This window comes from Anguilla rostrata, chromosome 17, assembly GCF_018555375.3.
Source record: "Anguilla rostrata isolate EN2019 chromosome 17, ASM1855537v3, whole genome shotgun sequence".
Classification (NCBI taxonomy): Eukaryota; Metazoa; Chordata; class Actinopteri; order Anguilliformes; family Anguillidae; genus Anguilla; species Anguilla rostrata.
In genome coordinates this window covers 29,670,406-29,682,540 of record NC_057949.1, presented here as the reverse complement: position 1 = coordinate 29,682,540, position 12,135 = coordinate 29,670,406, and the positions used below count along the sequence as shown (strand labels likewise).

Sequence of the window (12,135 nt, the reverse complement as noted above, 5' to 3'; positions counted from 1 at the left end):
TAAAGATGGGATACAGTCAGTGTATATTAGCGCTCTTCTGAGACTCTGACCTTCACAGTGCTGGAGAGGGGCGAACAGGCAGAGCAGTTAGAGTGTGTGAGTGTGTGAGTGTGTGTGTGTGTGTGTGCGTGTGCGTGTGCGTGTGCGTGCGCGGTGTGTGTGCGCGTGCGTGCGTAAGACAGTACCTCCTCCCTGCATCATCTTGTAGATCTTGCTCTCGATGTGGAGCTGGGGGTGTTTGGTCTTCACACATTCCAACTTGATGGCCACTTCCTCCCCCACGGAGATGTCTGTACCTGGAGATGAACGACACGGAAGTCAACACCACGCAAATCATCATCATCATCATCATCGTCCTCCTAATCAGATGACAGAACAGTGTGGCCAGCGTGGAGCACAGATCTCCTCTCCTCCCCAGCCCTTGGGGTGAGAGAGCAGTGGGAGTGCTGATCTGCAGGTTTGCAGGAGCAGCGGCAGGCACCCAAGCGGCGATGGCGGTTCTGGCTCGGGGCGGTTCTGCTCTGCAACGCCGCTGACGCTGAAGCAAAGCCGCGCGGCGCTGCTACCACACGCCCTGCCTGCGGCAGTTTCATCCCAACACATCCCAACACGGACGTGAAAACCGCCTTTCATTAACCCCCTGAAGAGCCAGCGGAATGCGGCTTTCAGTTACCAGCGGTGACTGAAAGCATCAGAATGTTCCGTTGCGAGCGTTCTAATCGCACACTTGTGACCTCACAGTTCACACCCACCCATGGCGACGCCGGAGGGTCGGAACGCCCGATGGGGCTCAGGTGAGGTGGCAGCGGCGCTGAGTCAGCGTGGCGTGTGCCAGGGTGGCGTGATTCTGCCGTCCGCTCTGACGCGAGCGATACCGAGCCCTCTGCGTCACAGCGTCACCCACGCCCCGCCCGCCCGCCCACGCCCCGCCCGCCTACGCCCCGCCCCGCCCGCCTGCCCACGCCCTGCCCGCCCGCCCGCCCGCCCAACCCCCCGCCCGCCTGCCCACGCCCCGCCAACCCGCTGCGGGGACCGCAGCCGAACTGCGTCAGCAACCCGGGTTCTGCAAACCGACCCAACGGCAACAACCCAGCCATCTCACAGTAATAAACAGGACGCCTCACTGGCGCACCTGGCTCCTGTTCCACCTTTCACAACCACACAGCGGACAGCATGCAGCCCCCTATGACTGGCCCGGGCACGGGTGTTCTGGCTCCTGTTCCACCCTTCACAACCACACAGTGGACAGCATGCAGCCCCCTATGACTGGCCTGGGCCCGGGTGTTCTGGCTCCTGTTCCACCTTTCAAAACCACACAGCGGACAGCATGCAGCCCCCTATGACTGGCCTGGGCCCGGGTGTTCTGGCTCCTGTTCCACCTTTCACAACCACACAGCGGACAGCATGCAGCCCCCTATGACTGGCCTGGGCCCGGGTGCTCTGGCTACTGTTCCACCTTTCAAAACCACACAGCGGACGCATGCAGCCCCCTATGACTGGCCTGGGCCCGGTGTTCTGGCTCCTGTTCACCTTTCACAACCACACAGCGGACAGCATGCAGCCCCCTATGACTGGCCTGGGCCCGGGTGTTCTGGCTCCTGTTCCACCTTTCACAACCACACAGCGGACAGCATGCAGCCCCCTATGACTGGCCTGGGCCGGTGTGTTCTGGCTACTGTTCCACCTTTCAAAACCACACAGCGGACAGCATGCAGCCCCCTATGACTGGCCTGGGCCCGGGTGTTCTGGCTACTGTTCCACCTTTCAAAACCACACAGCGGACAGCATGCAGCCCCCTATGACTGGCCTAGGCCCGGGTGTTCTGGCTCCTGTTCCACCTTTCACAACCACACAGCGGACGGCATGCAGCCCCCTATGACTGGCCTGGGCCCGGGTGTTCTGGCTCCTGTTCCACCTTTCACAACCACACAGCGGACGGCATGCAGCCCCCTATGACTGGCCTGGGCCCGGGTGTTCTGGCTCCTGTTCCACCTTTCACAACCACACAGCGGACGGCATGCAGCCCCCTATGACTGGCCTGGGCCCGGGTGTTCTGGCTCCTGTTCCACCTTTCACAACCACACAGCGGACAGCATGCAGCCCCCTATGACTGGCCTGGGCCCGGGTGTTCTGGCTCCTGTTCCACCTTTCAAAACCACACAGCGGACAGCATGCAGCCCCCTATGACTGGCCTGGGCCCGGGTGTTCTGAGTGAAGAGGCAGCAGGCAGAACGCTCCACAGATCTCTCCTGGCTGCTGTACTGCCTGGTCTCTCTGGGTCAGGCCCTCAGCTCATTAACGCTGGAGTTCAGGCAGCGCTGGAAAGCAGGGAGGCCGTGCTGGAGGGGGGGGGGCTGGAGGGGGGGTGCTGGAGGGGGCGGGCTGGGCTTTCAGTCCGCTCCACAGGGTTCAGAGCAGGCTTTGAGGGAGGGGCTAGGCACCAGGCGGGTTGAATCCGATTGGCTTGGATCAGACGCGCGCTGCACAGATGGGCACGCCCGGGCACGTCGCTCTCCATGGCGGTTGTGCAAACTGCACGACCCAGATCTGAACTAACGTACCCACACGCATGCCTGCAATAAGCCCTCTGATTGGCTGCACAAATTCTCAGCAATGCTTCTGACCAATCAGAAGACTCGGAAAACAGCAGCACAGGTGAGCAAACGCTCAGATTTGCTGCCAAATTGAAAAAAACAGCAGAAACTCCCCCCCACCCCCCAAATCCCTTATCCTACAGTCAGCTGGGTTCTCTCCCCCACCCCAGCCCCTCGGTCTGGGGCCTTCTCAGGGGTGGGGGGGGCCGCCCTCTCTGCCCCTCAGCCATAAAGGTGTGGCAGGAGCGCAGAGCACATCCTGCGTGTGCACAGGGAAGAGCACGCCGTGGGGAGGCCACACCCCGCTGGCACGGCTGGGGGGGGGCACAGGTGGGGAGGGCCTCCCGCTTTCTGTAAGGCTGTGAGTGGGGCTGGGGGCAGGGGGGCCGAGGCCAGCAGGTAGGCCCCAGCTGACACGGGGACACCCCCATGAACACCTGCTAAGCTGCTGGGATGATCCAAAAGCAGAGAGGCCTCTGGCTCTACACAGACTGTACAGCCCTGACCTCCTCCACTGCACCCCCAACCCCCCCCCCCCCACACACACACACCCTGACCTCCCCCACTGCACCCCCCCCCCCCACATACACACACACCCTGTACCTCCCCCCACTGCACCCCCACCCCCACATACACACACACACACACCCACACCTCCCAGAGTACACTCTGTAAGCCTACTCAAAACGTGCACACAAACACACCCAGAGTACAACCCATAAGCCTAATGAAAACATGCACACACTGTTTAACCAGAAGCACAATGCTGCGGTGACTTGTTGAGGGTTAGGGTTACTGCTGTATGGCCATCTAAACCTACTTATTACTGTAACATGACTGACGGAATCTTTGTTTATTTTAAATAATCCATAATGGATGGTGTCCTCCTCTGATTTTCTTGGCTTGCACATGACAGAGCCACTGCACAGGCTGCATCACCAGGTTTATTCAAAGTTTCACACATGCATGCCAAATTTTATGCTCGATAAAAACAAGCCACACGTTACACTGTAGCTTCAGGTACAGGTACAGGTACAGAGCTACAGGTACAGAGCCACAGGTACAGGTACAGCGCCACAGGTACAGGTACAGCGCCACAGGTACAGGTACAGCGCCCTGGACGCGGTTTATACGCAATTCAGTGCGGAAAATGGCGCAGAAACGTTTGCACAAGGACGCAGGCAATTGGAAAAGGGGGGGGGGGACCACACCCCCTCAGGGGATTATAAGGATTACTGGCGTCAGCCTCATTTGGATTTACATAAACTAGCCAGCGTCCCTCGGAACAATGAAAGCGGGCGAACGCCCTCGCGCGCGAGCTCTGCGGTAATTACAGCGTAAGGCCAGCCGGACGTCCGCGGCGCGGGGGCGCCGTAATCTCCCACAATGCCCCGCGCCGATGCCCTCTCCCAGCATTCCACAGCCCCGGACACCGCACACCGAAATAGCTGAGCGCTGCGGACCGGGGACCTCAGGAAACGGCAGCTCCTCACATGCGTACACGACCCGACGCGTTTGCACAGGAGGAAATGAGCCTTCCCATTGGTCAGCGCTGACGCGGGCGAGTACAGCCGGGGGATTTTGATTACGGCGATTAGCTAAACCAGCGCAGAGCCCGTTAGCGAGAGTCTCAGCAGCTGCCTGAGGGACAGCCGTCCTCCTGTTAGGTTACATAACCGGCGAGTGTCCTGCGTCTCCACCCCTCGCTGACCCCCTTTCCACACGTTTACTGGGCTCCAGACCCAGAACCGGGCTGTTCTTGAGACAGACCCAGAACCGGGCTGTTCTTGAGACAGACCCAGAACCGGGCTGTTCTTGAGACAGACCCAGAACCGGGCTGTTCTTGAGACAGACGCAGAACCGCGGTGTTCTTGAGACGGTTAAACTCAAGCTTTCCCAGAGAGGAATGGGGTGGGCCGTTCAAAATGTCACCACCGCACAGCCGACTGTCTGAAGCGGCTTTGTGATAAAAATTAATGCATTTTTAAATTGAAAAAAAACACTCATCTTAAAGGCAAGTGATCTCCATAACAAGAGTTCCCTAGCTTAATATTAAATTAATACTCAGAACTCCCAAATGACATTATATCACTTGAGTCTAATCTGCAGTGTAACAGAAGCATTTCATTTCACGTTCAAAATTAGACCTTTTTCAAAACTAAAATGTTCTCTCCCCCTCATTATATAGGTAAAATAACCCAAATCATTTAGAGCCATCAAACGAGCTGCAAGACTGGCCTGATAACTTCGCCCTAGGACAGCAAACAAGCTGCAGATGGGAACTGAGCACACTCTTTCCATAACAAACACGCTGCCACCCACAATAAGGAAACTCAGACACGGTTAGGGAACAGGAGTTCCCTGCATACAGGACACTAACTCAGCACAGCGGCTTAGACAACTCCCTTCCACCTCCAGGACTCTGCTGAAGCTAGTTACAGAAAGCTTCTGAGACACTGCTGAAGCTAGTTACAGAACGCTTTTGGGACACTGCTGAAGCTAGTTACAGAACGCTTTTGGGACACTGCTGAAGCTAGTTACAGAAAGCTTCTGAGACACTGCTGAAGCTAGTTACAGAACGCTTTTGGGACACTGCTGAAGCTAGTTACAGAACGCTTCTGGGACACTGCTGAAGCTAGTTACAGCACGCTTCTGGGACACTGTTGAAGCTAGTTACAGACACGTTATGGAACAGGAAATCCTGCATACAGCACACTCTCAGCACACTGCTTTGAAGCTCTTCCACCTCTGGGACACTGCTGAAGCTAGTTACAGACGCTTCTGGGACACTGCTGAAGCTAGTTACAGAAAGCTTCTGGGACACTGCTGAAGCTAGTTACAGAAAGCTTCTGGGACACTGCTGAAGCTAGTTACAGAACGCTTCTGGGACACTGCTGAAGCTAGTTACAGCACGGTTTGGGGACTTCACTTTAACATAAAATTCACAACTGGAGATGTGCTGAGCCAGGATAACCAAATAACCCCTCCCCCCTCTGATTAGAGGAAAAGGGAAACATGGTAGACAATGGAAACCACAAAGTACACCTTGGGCACTAGATAACATGCTTGATCATCATCATCACTGTGTCCAACAACACTGTTTTTATCAGCTGTGTCTTCAGCCAGCAGGAAACGTCTGTTTCTGTTCCTCTAAAAACCCGCTGGCTTTTGCTGATAGGACGAGGAGGTCACCGGGGGGTGGTGTGACCATGGTTACCGTGCACGGTTGAGCTTCTCTGCGGGTGTGTGTGTGTGGGGGGGGGTGGGGGCAGCGTTTTGAGCTCAAGGGCTGGCCTACGGTCACGAGGCAGGAGTCAAACCCACACGAGCGGCAGCCCGTAGGCTTTACGCAAAAGGGGTCAAAAAGCCCGCTGGGCAACGTGGGTCACCGTCTAACAAGCCAACCGAAGCCAGACGCTGGGCTCCCAGCAGCCTCTACTCTGAACCGATGAGCCGCCCCTCACGCGCCACGCCCTCTGCCCTGGCCGTGCGTAACCGTGGTAACGTGCAGGCTGCTGTCGGTACACATGCAAAGCCGGACGGCTGCTGGTGCTCTGATCCCCGCCCGGACCTCCGCAGCCCAGCCCCGAGGCTTCTGAGCGCGTCCGCAGCCCGAGGGCAGTGCCGTGCACTCGGAGATAAACACACAGAACTACGCCTGTCTGATGAGACACGACCCAACTGTCACCACCCATCTGCCCACGCTGAACACCCGCACGGCCAACAAAGCCTCCATTCAGCTCACACATCTAACCAACGTGCACTCTGCTCACACTGGAGCGCAAACGCAGTGACACTTGTGCACTGAAGCAGCGTCACAGATTAAGGGAATTACTCAACTGAGCAATCATCATAAAAACTGCTGTCTCGATATGGCACTCTCGCCCATACAGCAGTGCAAAAGTTCACAGAAATAAACACTTCCTTGTGCGTACTTCTTCAGAGACTGTCTGCCCAGTTTGATTAGATTTATGCAGCTTTTTAAAGAGTGTAAGAAGCATGTTTCACGTCATCTTACTGTTATTATGCAACACCCTCATTAGACATATTTTTATAGCCAGAACAAACTGACCTTCCAGCTCCTCGTGCACAAGAGAAAATGGGAGGGGGGGGGGGGGGGGGGGGGGGGGGGTGTGTGTGTGTACCATCCAGCTTCTTTTTCAAAGGCTCCTTGCCCAGTCCCAAATATTGCTACACATTCAAACAAATCAAAACTGTCCCTATGGTTACCGCAATTTCAACCAGTCCACCTGAGGAGTGTTCTGTGGCATCTAATCTCATCAATAAAGTGGAGAATATGAAAACAGGAAGAGGGCCTCCTTTTGTGCTTCTGCACGCATTTTCATGATAATTTTGACGTTAACATTTTCAATCGGCAGATGTTCAAAACAGCAGCTCAGCTGTAAATATTTTAAGCTATATGCTCCGCATATTTAATCATGCTAAAATGTATAACTGAATGCGTACAGCATACCGTATGCTCATACTAACTGTTCTATATGTGCTATACATGCATAAAGGCGCATGCAGTATATTTCACAGGGACATGCAGAATGAGTGCGATGCTGGAAGTGGCATCCTCTGTGCCTTCTGAAACGCGGAAAGGAACACGCTGTTCTTTCACATGGACCAGACAGTGGGCGTCGACACTCTCCGGGAAGCCGGATGATTGGACGCTGCTGGTGTTACGAGAGTCCTCGGCACCGTGGCGCGGAGAACAAAACTAAAGCAGCAGGCTGGAGAACACTCAGACACACTCACACTCACACACACACCTACAGCAGCCTGTGGGGCTGGAGAACACTCAGACACACACACTCAGACACACACACGCTCTGCTCAGAGACACACACACGCTCTGAAGCGCACTCAGACTCACACACTCAGAGACACACACACTCAGAGACACACTCACACACACAACTACAGCAGCCTATGGGGCTGGAAAACACTCACACACACAGACACAGACACTCACACACACACTGCTCAGAGACACAACTACAGCAGCCTGTGGGGCTGGAGAACACTCACACACACTCACACTCACACACACTCAGACACACACACACACTCACACACACACTGCTCAGAGACACAACTACAGCAGCCTGTGGGGCTGGAGAACACACACACTCAGACACACACACACACACAACTACAGCAGCCTGTGGGGCTGGAGAACACACACACACACACTCAGACACACACACACACTCAGACACACACTACAGCAGCCTGTGGGGCTGGGGAACACTCAGACACACACACACACTCTGCTCAGAGACACAACTACAGCAGCCTGTGGGGCTGGAGAACACTCAGACACACACACTCAGACACACACACACACTCACACACACACTGCTCAGAGACACAACTACAGCAGCCTGTGGGCTGGAAACACTCAGACACACACACTCAGACACACACACACACTCACACACACACTGCTCAGAGACACAACTACAGCAGCCTGTGGGGCTGGGACTGAACAACACACCACTCCAAGCAACACTACAGCACCTGTGGGGCTGAGACACACACACCAACACACACACTCACACACACACTGCTCAGAGACACAACTACAGCAGCCTGTGGGGCTGGAGAACACTCAGACACACACACTCAGACACACACACACACTCACACACACACTGCTCAGAGACACAACTACAGCAGCCTGTGGGGCTGGAGAACACTCAGACACACACATCAGACACACACACACACTCACACACACACTGCTCAGAGACACAACTACAGCAGCCTGTGGGGCTGGAGAACACTCAGACACACACACTCAGACACACACACACACTCACACACACACTGCTCAGAGACACAACTACAGCAGCCTGTGGGGCTGGAGAACACTCAGACACACACACTCAGACACACACACACACTCACACACACACTGCTCAGAGACACAACTACAGCAGCCTGTGGGGCTGGAGAACACTCAGACACACACACTCGAACCACCACACACACACACACAAAACACACAGCACTCACACTCAGACACACACGCTCTGAAGCGCACTCAGACACACACACTCAGAGACACACACATGCTCTGCTCAGAGACACACACACTCAGACACACACCTCTAGCCCGACACACACACACACAGCACTGACACACGTCAGCATGCCCACAACAAAAACTCAACATTGGATGACTGCAGCATCCAGTGAAGCCCTCCAACAAAAACATGAGCTCACCCCGTCCCTTAGCAACCAACCGTCCCTTAGCAACCAACCTGTCAGTCACCAGAAACAATATCAGAGAAAATGTTAATCTGCTGCCCAGGACTCAAACTCTAAGAATTTTGTGCTTCATAAGATTCCTTTTTTGGCTGCCAGTTACCTCACCAGCTAAACCCAGCTTCTAAACATTAACAGTCACCATATGGAGGGCGCCACACAGGCACGGCCGAGCTCAAAGGAGAACTCTGGGACGGAAGGCCAGTCCCTTAAAGTGGCCTGTCCCGTGACAGTCACACCACACGCAGCGTTTCGCTCAGGAGCAGAGCGCTCTGGGCCCACGGTGGAGCTGAGCGCTCTGGGCCCACGGTAGAGCTGAGCGCTCTGGGCCCACGGTGGAGCTGACATTAGCAGTCTCTCCTCCAGCACCCGCCCGTGTGGACCAGGCCTTTGGGTTCACTGTGCGGAGCCCGGAGGACCAGAGGCAATTAGCTTCACCTCCAAGTGAACCGCGGGAGCGACCGTAAATCTCCCGCGGGAAACGTTAGCGGTCTAACGTGCAGCTGGCCGGACATCCTCCGCCAAAAAACGGCTTATTCACGTCCCCAGCTGACTCGCGCTCCCATCCGGACCACGGACGGCCAAGCGCAGCTTTCACGAAAGCGCTCAGCCTTTCTAAAACAGATACGGCTCAAGAGCGGAGACAACTTCTGACACGTTTTAAAAGGCAGAACAACAGGCGTTTTCTGCGAGGGAGTAGCCCGTGTGAAGTCTTGTAAAAAGCTAGAAGACTTTAAGGTATGATGCAAGTTTCTTGTCCCAAACCTTGGCACCAGCATCTGACAAGTTGTTTTGGCAAATACTGTCAAGCAACAGAAATGAAACGCATGTAAGGGCTCACAAGGTTACACCTCCAGCAGGCCCAGAGCACACCATGATTTATAGCAGAGAGTGCATATAGCTGGCAGTTCTGTGCAAGCCCACCGCCTTGAGAGAAAAAGAACAGCAAGTCAATTATAGCTAATAATTCACACATTTTAAAAGGCCACAAACACCAGGCCTGTTCTTCGCTACCCTGTCTTAACCTCAACACCTCCTCAACAATTGCTCATATCAAAATGCACAATTAGTGGATCAATTTCAACAACTTTTTTTTCTCCACAAGATGAACAGGGGAATTTTACAGCATGTTTAAATTTACTGAAGTACATAACCATTATCCAACTTACTCACGAACAGTAAGATAAAAAAATTTTTTAAAACCCCAGGGAGAATAAACTCACAATGACGGTTCAAGACAGAGTACAGCAACGTTACTGTATTCCTACTAAGGATCGTTCAAACAAAGAGGGCACTTCGATATACCCAATAGGTATGTCTGTGGATAAGTTTCAAAATTTTCCAACCAATATTTGGTTTTATTTAAATTTAGCACGCCTGAAGCGACATAAAAAAATTAAAAAACATTCCTCTATTCCAAACACGTACACCCTCCTACTAGCAACCAAATAGAACAATAATCCTTGGAGAGAACAATGTTTTCCCTATCACTACGCTAAGCATAGTAAATACAATTGTGACTAACTCCTGTACTATCTAAGGTCGTTAGCTAGCCATCTGGAATAATCCAAGTAAATCTAATCTGGCAAATTGCATGGCCCACCAAAAGCAGTTAATTCTGGCATACTGCGAGTGTTTTCTGCTTTATTAAGTTTGACGGTTTTCTAGCAAACAAATTTAAAATACGAGAAAGCTAACACTAAGCTATAGAGCAAACTAACTGGGCAACTAGCCTAATGTTACATCACCTGTAACGTTACGAGCTAGCAAACTATCAATAGGTCTGTGCTGACTGTGCGAAATAGCAGTAGCTAAATTCAAGATGAGCCAGGCTGAGGTTATGAACACAATTGACATGGACAGTTATACGTGCAAGTTAGCCAACTGGCTTTCACAAACCGTAACGTACCCGGCCAACGACAGGACAGAGAACACTGGCTTTGTAAAACACTTCAGCCAAGTACTGTGGAGCTGACACCGTATCAAGCTGGCTCTAATCAGCTGGATGGAGCAGTTGCACTCAAAAATAATATCGGAACTGGTCTAGTATTAATTCATGTCACCAACTACCAGACGAAGAGCTAGCTATAATTACCTGGTCAAAATTATAAAACACACCATAAGACACTAAAACAAATTATAACTCGTATGACACCTTGGCTAAATAACTGGTATTGGCGGAAATAACGAACAAATCGCATTAATTCAGTTAGACCAACAAGGATCCTAATGGATTTGGTCAACATAACGTTAATTAGATGCTAGCCAGCCTTATTCCACTTTGAGTCACTCGCTGTCCTCCTGCAAATTTACAATGGGAAGTCAAATTAGCTAGCTAGATAAAACATCCTGCATTAAAGTGTTTACGTGTATTACCCAGCGAAGCAAATGTTTATTTTACTTACCCAAATAAATATCACCGAAAGATCCACTTCCAATTTTTCTGCCCAGTCTGTATCGGTTTCCCACTCGGAGTTCCATGGTTTATATTTATTTTTCTTAGCTAGCTTACAAGCCAGCTGTCTCTGTGTGTTTCAAAAATTGTAAACCGTATTTTATATAGACACTGGGTACTAACGCTATACGTACTATTAACCAGTGAATTTACAATTCCCACAACAAATACCGTTTTCGTCGCTCTCCCTCAGGTTAGCCCAAGATACTAATATTATTCCTCCAATCAAACTTTCACCATCCCTTATCTAACACCCGGATTTCTAGAATACAACAATATGGGGCTTATCTTGCAGCCTGAACTGTGAAGATTATGTTCCTATCGTTTTGGACAACATTCCCCTAAAACGAGAAGACGATGGACCCGGATTTTAAAGGATATCTTCAACAAACATTCCCTAACTCTCTCCACTGTCCTCTTCCTTCAATATTACACTTGTCTGGCACAGTCCCGTGACATCACTTCCGTTAGCAACCGCAAAAGGGGCGGAGTTTAGGCCGGGCGAGTGCGATATCCGCTAACAACAACATAGCAGCGGAAGGAACATTTTCCCCTTTTCCTGCACTCTTAAATACATTTCTGTACACAGGACTGCTTTGATAACATTTAATATGAACTGTTGAAACATCAATTGATTACTTGTATAAATAAGGCAGTACTAATGATTATTGTTTCAGTGCTTCAATTATTGTTTCAATGATTAATGAGTCGCAATTCTGTATTTTATAGTCTCAAGTTATAAACACAATTTATAATAAGGTGGGTCATGTTTTCATCTTATATAACGTTTTAACAAATTAGTAATTTTAT

At 51.9% G+C, this 12,135-nt stretch overlaps 1 protein-coding gene across 5 annotated transcripts in view; it reads right to left on the bottom strand.

Moving 5' to 3' along the window:
* The window catches only part of LOC135243881 (casein kinase I-like), a 27,378-nt gene extending 15,585 nt beyond the window's left edge, over positions 1-11,793 (bottom strand). For 3 of the 5 annotated variants that reach the window (XM_064316001.1, XM_064315999.1, XM_064316002.1), the window contains exons 1-2: positions 11,276-11,793; positions 186-296 (exon numbers count right to left, since the gene is read on the bottom strand). In XM_064316001.1, the coding sequence (XP_064172071.1) occupies positions 186-296; positions 11,276-11,351 (187 nt within the window). In that variant the 5' untranslated portion in view covers positions 11,352-11,793. The remainder of the gene's footprint in view (positions 1-185; positions 297-11,275) is intronic. The other 2 variants (XM_064316000.1, XM_064315998.1) reach the window with 2 other exon arrangements.
* Positions 11,794-12,135: the final 342 nt, after the last annotated feature.